Source organism: Amblyomma maculatum, chromosome 10, assembly GCF_055883805.1.
Source record: "Amblyomma maculatum isolate TAMU_Amacu chromosome 10, ASM5588380v1, whole genome shotgun sequence".
NCBI classification, from domain to species: Eukaryota; Metazoa; Arthropoda; class Arachnida; order Ixodida; family Ixodidae; genus Amblyomma; species Amblyomma maculatum.
Genome location: NC_139353.1, coordinates 162,424,966 through 162,434,432, shown reverse-complemented (window position 1 = coordinate 162,434,432; position 9,467 = coordinate 162,424,966). Strand labels below are relative to the sequence as shown.

At 50.1% G+C, this 9,467-nt stretch overlaps 1 protein-coding gene across 1 annotated transcript in view; it reads right to left on the bottom strand.

Moving 5' to 3' along the window:
• Positions 1–4,934: 4,934 nt before the first annotated feature.
• The window catches only part of Cda5 (Chitin deacetylase-like 5), a 212,279-nt gene continuing 207,746 nt past the window's right edge, over positions 4,935–9,467 (bottom strand). The window contains exon 6 of the mRNA XM_084580600.1: positions 4,935–8,200. Within this exon, the coding sequence (XP_084436726.1) occupies positions 7,411–8,200 (790 nt within the window). The 3' untranslated portion in view covers positions 4,935–7,410. The remainder of the gene's footprint in view (positions 8,201–9,467) is intronic.

The window sequence follows — 9,467 nt, the reverse complement described above, 5'->3', positions numbered from 1 at the left end:
ATCTGTCAGGTGCACGGTCTTCTTTAAATATTTGTATTTTCATGGTTCTTTTTTAAGAGTAACAGTAGCTTTCGGTAGTGTCGGTACGGTGTGTTTGCACTTGTTATCCTCTTTCCAAACAGACGCTAATCTTGCCATAAACTGCGTGTTGATGACATGCCAATTTGCAGAACGCACAAAGCCTGTCGGGACTGTCTTTTCTGAGCTGTTTCGCAGCGCGGTTTTTCACTGCTCTGTTGCCTTCAGCATGTATGAACTGAGCATCAATAAAGGGTTGTTATATTCGCAAAAATAAGAAGTATGTACCTACCTTTTTATGCGCTACATTACTACGTCAGGAGCCAAAGTCAGGTGCAGTTCCTCGACCGCAGGGCCCCTCATCCTCGGCCCAGTGTTCGCATCGACCAGCTTACGCAGCGCTGTGTCTTCAGTGCTCTTGAAATGCGAAGAGAGAGCGAAGCTCGGCGCCGGGTGTTAATATGTCCTGTGTTCACTAATTCTCCTTGTCTAGCCTGCCGTCTCCTAGACAACGTAGGGGGCGCGCCACTCTGCAGCGCGCGCCGCCCCCCAGAACTCCGGCAGGCTCCGCCGTCATCGCTGCTCAACGGAGAGGAGGAAAGGAACCATCCAGGCATCTCAGGAGTGGACGCACGTAACTATGCGATGGTACATTGTCGGCGTCGTATGATGGGTTCTAATTCACGTACTGAGTTGAGTGTATCGAAGGGTGTGCGGATACGCCGCGCTGTGCCTAACCTAATAATCATTCCTATATGAACGAAAGAAATGAAATAAATATTGAAACCAGCGTTGTGTCTTATCAACAGAGATATCGCATGACATGGTACAGCAACCTTCAACGGCTGTGTGTGTCTCAAAAAACACTTTTCTCAGATAAACAGTGCAATATAACTTACAGGGTCTTAATTTGGCACCTGCAATTTTTTACATGTCGGGGCGTGTGTTCCTGCGTCAACGGAAAGAAATATCAATATGTGAGTGCTTAAAGTAGTACAGAGACGGCAAATGACTTCGAAGTGCACCTGAATGACGTTTTGACACTTGTCCAGTGTTCTAACCACCATTCAGACGCTGCCCCTTTCAAATTAACCACCACAGCACTACCAAAACGGGGGAAGTGAGAAAAAAGCATCGTCATATTCTGCCTCTTTATCTCTTGTCCCGTCCTAATGATGCTGTTACACACGTGTACTACCAGCCGGCCCGTATTAGCCCTGGAGAGAAACGCTCAGTTAGACATTCAAGCGCAACATTACAAGCTCAACAAGGGGATAAACAGTGACATGGAACCTGAAGCAGCTCCTGAGTTATGCAGCGCGACTTTACGCGCTCAAGAAGAAGGCGATAAGCAGTGGCTTCGGACCTGGAGGAGCTCCTCGAATCATGGCGGCTTTGAGGGTCGACTGTCGCCGCCTCTCGCAGAGCACACACAAGGGGAGGCAGGTGTTGAAGGGCTCATTTATTGGGACAACACGGAGGGCGTACACGAAAGAACGTCTCTAAAAACGTCCGGCGGCACAGGCGGCCGGAGGTACAATAACAATAACACACGGGGGTGGGGATTGCTACACAATGGATGAGGTACAAGGTCCGCCGCCGCACGCCGCACGCGTGTGCGGAAAAGAACTGCACTCTACTTAGCACGTGTGCACCGCCTGGCGGGGAAGCACTGTATCGCTGCCTACCTGGGTTTCGGTCCACGGCTAGTGTGAAAAGGTCAAGGTTTTGCGGATAGTCCTTCACGTACCAAGGGATAGGTAAGCGTTTTCGTGGAATCCAAATGGAAATAGTTGCGTAGGCTGCATTAGGTCGCGGAGACGGCATCTACCTTGGCGGCGGCGTATCAGGTTTTAGAGTTTTCGGGACCGCCGCATGCCGGAACCACATGCCTTCACCGGGACGTTTTTGAGTACTTGAAATTTCCCTCTCGAAAAAAGGTACGAGGACGGGGAGGAATTTTAGGCTCAACGAACCCAGTATGCTCTCGCTTAAAATTCCAAACACTCTGGCATAAATTCTGCATGGAGCCTTAGTGGAATTTTTCATGCTAACTGTTGTGACACCATCAAGTGCCGCTCTGGAGCTCGCCTTAGAAGCCTGGTAGGCTTAAGCTAAGATTTCTGTGCATGAAAATCACAAAAGGCGGCTTCAAGGTACAGTTGCAATTATAGTTGACGACTACGAATTTGCAGCACAATATATTCTTTTATTACTAGGCTTTATTATGTAATTTTGCTGTCGTCTACTTTCCTAGCTTCAATTGGCGTGATTGGTCCCCAAGGCGCTGACTCACCCAAGTTTTCTCGGGAAGAAATTAGGCCTCATGATAATAGCTAACCGGTTATCACCGGAGAGCTCACGCTAATTGAGTCTCAGTCAGAAGCGGGTGTAAAAATGAGAAGTGCGTTTTTCTATAAGGAACTCCACCTAGTCTCCAGCGTTGCTCTGAAGCAAAATGGACAATATGTATATTTTCAGCTGTTTTCTGATGAACTACAAGCCAGATCGACCATCGCTTAGGCGTAAACACTAAAACGAACCTAGGTGCCAAACTGCGAGGTAAGATTGTTCTTTCAGAGCTCATGTGTTCTCGGCTTGAAAATTGCGTATAGAGACTAAAGCGGATTATACCAGAATCGTGCCCTACTCTACCACGGACCACGTCGGCTTCATCGCTAAAACTTGGGTGTCCAGTACCAACGGTAGGCACGCAACGCAGCCTCCGGTGGCTTCATATCCGCGCCCGAGACGGTTTGCGTAAAGCCAGTTCTTTTCCGCTCGACCTGTGCGGAAGGGAACACAACGGAGATACACACGCCGCACGGCTGCTACTGCAGTCACGGGGGCGGCGCGCGGCGGAACCGACACGCGTGACACATGGGCCGGGAGGAGGTAGGGGAGGAGAAGGTGCCACTAGGCGGCGCAAACAGTCAGTATACAAGAGAGGAATGCAACGGCTAATATCCCGCTAAAGAGGCTTTCCAGCCTATTTTGCGGCGTCAAGACTTTGTCCATGGCTCCAGAGGATGAGCAGTTTCAATTCTTCTGACAACGCCCTTGTCGCCTACTGGCATAGCAGGGGAAGAGTTATTTTGTTCCTCAGCTGCTGAGAGGCTCCTCTCTGTCAATGCCATTGGCTGGAGGGATTCCCTTGATTAATTTTGCCGCTGCATTCTTGACCTGTAACTTAGCCTGGTGCATCTGTGCACCAGTCTAATAAGATTGATGTGAAAGCAGCGGATTGTAATCGGTGCTTCTCGTCGAGCGCTGAAAAATCTACATTCAGAGAATCATACGTGGCGGGAGTCCACTTGAGCGCCGCGAGTGACGCTTTCTCCTCCGGCAACATGGAGCCGCGGCGGCTCAGCACTGGCTCTCCTCCGGCATGCTAAGTACACGCCGAGTGTCCCGTGACATCCCATCATGGCCTCGGCAGCTGGTCGCGCTGATTTTTGACAACAGTAGGGACACTAGCGTGGCACGTCCGCTGAGGCAGCCTTAGAATAAGGCCAAGCGACCGTTCGCAACTTATTTCACTGAGCCCAGGGCGGCAACCGGCAAGGGAATGGAGTGCAGCAAACAAATGAGAAGAATATTTGCCCTCCAATGTAGAAATGGCGTCCTGATTCACGAAAACAACTGTACCAGAACAATAGATATAGGTAGTTAGGAATAATGTCGGTCACTTTGCCATCCGCCTCTAATTTTGTTTGAGATTTTGCGTGAACTGCGTCCGAACACTTTCAACAAGCCATGCTAGGGCAGGTCTAGTTGTTAGTCCCACTCGTGCTTGCCGGCTGACTGCCTCAGATGAAACAGACTGCTCAATGGGGGAGGGACTGGGTCTTGGCTACGCTCACTGCGAAAAACTGAGGCTTCCGAATCCTCTCGCTGTGAATCCACTTCCTCTACCACAAGCCAGTGCAACGAGGCCATCACGGCTGCCACGAGGTCTCTAATTGATCAACCACATTTGATACCGGCGCGCAACAAAACGCACTTTGTGTCACTTCCTCCACGCAACGATATGCACTGCGCCGATCTCTCAGGGCCGAGTTGCTCCGATATGGCAAGGACCTCTTTTACGAAATCGCCTTTGGTTCGTCGCATGTGTTCGGCGGCAAGGTACTGTGCCTCGGGCTCAGGTAGCGCGAATAGACCCAGTATTCGAGTACGTTGGCAATGCACTGCTGAATGTAGGGCCGGGCATTGACAACGAAGTCCCGGTGTTGGGACAATAGAGGGAGAACCACTGGCGCCCCGTGGCACCGCTCGGGACACGTGACGTGGAAGAAGGACATGCGCATTGCGATTCGCGAATACTAAGTTGGAATGTCTACAAAGCTCACGGCCATAAATAAACTTTCCGGGGCATAAATTATTGGCGTCTAAAACGCAACAACATATACATTGAGTAAAAACAAAAAGAAAAACAAACAAAACAAATTCACAATGGCAACGCCAAGGGTTCACAACCGTGAATGAAAGAGCATGCGCGAAGCACTGACTACGCTTCCAGCCGAGCGGTGCGCCGTCGTGTTCTACCATCGACGGTCCGCGCTGTTTTCTTCCTTTACCGCTCCTGCCATTTGTACAAGCCGAGGCTCCGTGGTTTGGAGCTCTGACAGCGTGTTGTTACATTGCGGTTTCGCCCAAATATCTCCAGGAAAAGGGTGTCCAAGTTCTCTGTCCCCTCATTAAGTTATCGTGGGGTGGTGACTAACATCACAAAGAGTCACAGGGGAACACAGGCAACTACTTACTGGAAGAATGGGTACGCATGTCACCAGCGGGGTTGCATGTCAACAGTAATGGCCGATATGTATTTTAGCCCTCCCCGCAAATGCGTTCGCATGCTAAACATTTAGGCGGAGTATTCTGCAGGGCGTTCTACGCGGGCTTTGCAGGATAGTTAACAATTTTTAGTTTGGCCGAACGCAAAAATGCAATATTCCTAATTGTCTAACCGCTCGACATCTTCCTGCTCCAGCCCATTACATCAACATTTTGCGCACAGACACGTGGCGATGTGGGCTAGCGGTTTCTTCGCAGACGCGCAGAAAAGCACGGGAGGAGGGGAATGCCCTGACGCCGCACAGCGTTGGCAATAATAAGACCATTCACGCCCACAAGCAAAGCACACGCACTGTCGCTGTATAACTACGCTTGTTTTTGCATTATCTTTATGTTCCTGTCCCGACTGACAAATACCGAGCAAGGTAGAGAATAGAGAGTTAAAGCCTAGCGCGGTCCGTTAACGCAGTCCGCCGCCGTGCGTTCCACTGCGCACGCCCACATGGCCTCAACGGCTCCAGATGGCGCCACATGCTAGACAACTGCACACAGGTCTGTCGCGTCGGCACCAATCAGCGCTTGGGCACTGGCAGCGCAGGGTAGCGGGTAGCTGTGGCGGATCGCGCTATGCTAAACTCTCTACTGTGTAAATAACCGAGCAGCCGCTTTCTTTCCTTTCTCGCTAAGAAGTAAAAAAAAATGGTTTCTCTGCGTTCTGCAAGCTCTTTTTCTAGGCTGTTGGCAGTTCTACAAACATTGAGCGCGTGTGTCGTAGGCACCTGCGGGGAGACCATTGAAAGCGAGCCTTTCCTATCAGCTCTCTTCTGCTTATCCACACGCGTCCGCCTGGGTTTATCAGAATGGTGCTGTGCCAACATATCTGCGCAGTGAGGCGATTGCGGTTCGGTAAGAATATCGAAAGCGGCTCGCATAAATCTCCCGAGGGCGGCGTACACGGTTGCTTACCAGCTCGGCCAAGCGGTGAGCGCGCTTCGCGTTATGCGATGTTGTGCGGAGAGCTTAATACTGGCACCATGTGGCCTTCTGGCCCACACAGCGCTCTGGAATCTTGGCCAAAGATGTGACTGAGACTCGATCGCGCGGACCACCGCGGCTGCGAGTAGCGGCGTGACAAAAAGTACAATACATGAAATTGGCTCATTTCGTTTCGCTTCATGTTCTTTGATGAAGCAGCAGGAAAACGAACAACGGATTAGAATGAATGAGGACTCCGCGGGCAGAAGCGCTTAACCATCAACTTTATTCGGAGGACGCCCAAATTAATTTTTTAAAGATTTTCTCTCAACGTGCTTTCCTCCTAAATAAAGATGATAGTTCAGCGCTTCTGGCATGCTTCGTCCTCCTTCATTCTATTCCGTTGTGCGCTGGTTGATGAAAGATTATGGAAGAGCCATGTCCCCAACAAAACGTGCTGTTTGAAGTTCCGGTCTGGAGACGGACCCCGCGTTACAAGAGCACAAGTGGTGCTCAAACTTCTGTTTACGCTGCTAGCTTCCTAATCTAACCTCGCCCAGTATGCGCAACGTTTTAAGCGCCAACTGCAGTAAGTGATAGCGGGTACATTTAAATCTCCCTTTGGTCGCAGGCTTCCACTGGGGATTCTAATGATCACGGGTGGACATTCGGCGAAATGAGACACGTGTCGCACACGCCCTGAATAAGGCATCCGAAAACCACTGCTTAGACCTGGGCCCGTATTCCGAGTTTGCGTCGTTATTGAAAGTGTCGCTATCTCCCCGACCTCTAGTCATCTGATTGGTGGAAGCGCCGGAACATTATGTTGTCACCTCTTCCGGTTCCGTAGTGGCAACACCCAGTTCCTGCGTTTCGACCAATCATATGACTCGAGGTCACGTGACATCACGACACTTAGATAACGATGCAAACTCGGAATACGGGCCCTGAACTGCTATTCAGCGTTGGGTGATCATGCGTGGTATTATGATTTTGGAGAAATAGGCATAAAGCCGAATCAAACACATCTTCTTTCTGCACTTCGCTCCCCATACTTGCGGTATCAGTTATTGGGCGAGAGGTGCTTTAGTCGAAGTTTCTGGCGTGTTGTTTTTCTAAAGCTGAGCAATGCCGCCTTTATAAGTGGACGTAATGTTCTTCACTTTACTTTGGTGTGATGTCTTTGAAGACGTTTCCAGTAGAGGAGTAATAAATATTCGGAATTCGGGGAAGTCGGCAACAGCTGAACGAGTTCACTCGTGACAGGAGCCGCATTAATTATATTGGTTATTTGCGCTGGATTCTTTTTCTCTTTAATTTATGCGCCGGGCCATATTATTTCCCCTCGCTATGGCTGATGCCACCTGTCGGACGCTGTGATGAGCACTTTGTTTTTAGCATGCATTAGTGTGATTTAAAATTTGTAGCGGTGACGCGCTAAAATCAATCAGCGCGGCTTATGCTTACAATACGAGGACATCAAGCTGCCGCACACACTTAAAGGTCGCAAATTTTAGCTACGCGTGGTCCGGCGGTCGAGTCACACTCCGCTTTCTGGCTGAATATTATTTTTGAAAATTTTGTCCCACCTCAATTCCTAATAGCCTTCTTTTTGACTAATTAGCGGCGTCTGGCGCCCTTGCTGCCGAAGCCCGTGTTCCCCACCCAGGGGTAGACATCGGGGCAAGGCTGGCACGTCTTCATGTAACGCAGACCGCCCTGGTAGGGCACGTTGCAGACAGTGGGCCGATGGCACGGCTCTGGTCGGTCGGCGCGGGGCGCGCACTGCCACGGCTCAAAGGAGTTGATGCGGCTGTTGGGCGTCGGGTTTCGGATCCACTGGATGAGCTGCCAGTTGGTGAGCAGCCAGACGTCGCCCTTGGCCAGAATGTGGTCGAGGAAGCGCAGGAAGCCCTTTTTGTGGTGCTGCGTGTTGAACCAGGCCGAGTGGTAGAAGAGGTTGAAGGGTGCTCGGTTGCTCTTGTAGTGGCGGTTGAAGTTCTTGAGCAACATCTTGTAGACGCCCTCATCGTCCGCCGGGTTGGAGCAGGCGTCGCCCATGGAGCAGCGGCCGCCGCGCAAGTCTATCCACATGACCATGCCCACCTCCCAAACTCCCGGGTATGACTTGCTGGGGCAGGGCGTGATCATGCACTCGTGGTTGATGGCGTAGTCGAGCGTGTACGGCCAGAAGGGCGGGTTGTTCTCGAACACCGGCATGGACGAGTCATAGGTGAAGTTGGCCTCGTGTAGCATCTCGAACATTTTGTTGCCACCGATCTGCAAGAATGGGGCGCGCATGCCCCGCACGTCTTCCAGCTTCACGCCGCCGAACAGGTGCAGGATCTCACGCTGGCCTGCAACCTCCTTGAACCACTGCTGCTTAGAGAACTTCTCGCCGAAGCTGTGCCTGCGGAAAAAAAAAAAACATAGTTTCGTCTACAGTAATTGTAGCCATCAAAAAGACCGGCGTACAAATTTCCAGCCCCTAATTCTCAATGCTGTTATTGCTATTTTTGATCCACACATTCGAGCAAGTTGGCGGGCAGCGTGCTGCAAAACCACGAAAACAAAACGCGCTGGACACAACGAGCAGGCAAAGGGCGCTCATAAACAGAAAATATTTTATTAAAATGACAGAAAAAATACTAAACGTTTATTATACTCATTTGAAATCAAGGTGGCAGAACAGATAACCAGAAGCAGGCCTTCATCTGTCAGAAAGATTAGCCAGGCAAGCTAGCTGATGAAACTCGGCGTCCAGCAAAAACAAGACTTGCTTATAATTTTATCCGCGAGAGTTTTAAGTGAAAGCATCACATCTCATAGTTGCCGGCGTCGTTCGTTCGACGTACTCGCGACATGGTCCTAAAGATACCAATGGTGGTAATAAAACAAGATGACGTAATCAAGTGGACGTATGGCGCACACAAAAAGCCAAACATACACGATGCGTCACGCCATGCATTCAGACGCATACGCAACCGAGACCACTGCCGCGTCAGAAAATTACATTCATTCGCTCAGTTACAGCCGCGAACTATTTCAGTCATTATTTGTTGCTACCAAGAGCAGCAAGCATGCGGCCTTATCACTTTGCTATGATCTAGGCAATGCCGCGAGCATTTCAGAGTGTAGCGTATACAGCTCATTCGGGCGAAAAGCCGTCGGCAGTAATAATAGCAGTAGTTGTAGTAATAAGGGAGTAATTACTCATTGACATCCACCCAAGCGCAGCCATCCGGCTACGAATGAAAGCCATACCACATTCCTCGGGGGAGCTTTCCATATAGCCCTCAAAACAAGGTTTCGTATTTTGAGCTATTTGTAGCTACAGAACGCCCAGGCAGGTTTATACGCAATAATAATGTTGGGTCATTTTGAAGGTAGCGCAAAAAACAAGGACCAAGAGTAGAAGGACCCACCACTAGTGCTTTGGTGTGTAAGCGTAAGCGCTCGTGGTGTGTCCTTCTACTCTTGGTTCTTGCTTTTTGCGCTACCTTCAAAATGAACCATATTCAACTCGCCCAACTTTCAACCTTACTAATGGTGGGCTTTATATTTTAACCGGAAGAAAATATTTACAAAAGAGGATTAAAAATATATACAGGGAGAGACGACCAAGGAATCAAACGATGAGAGCCCAGCAGTCGATGCACTTCGTCGTCCTTGGAACT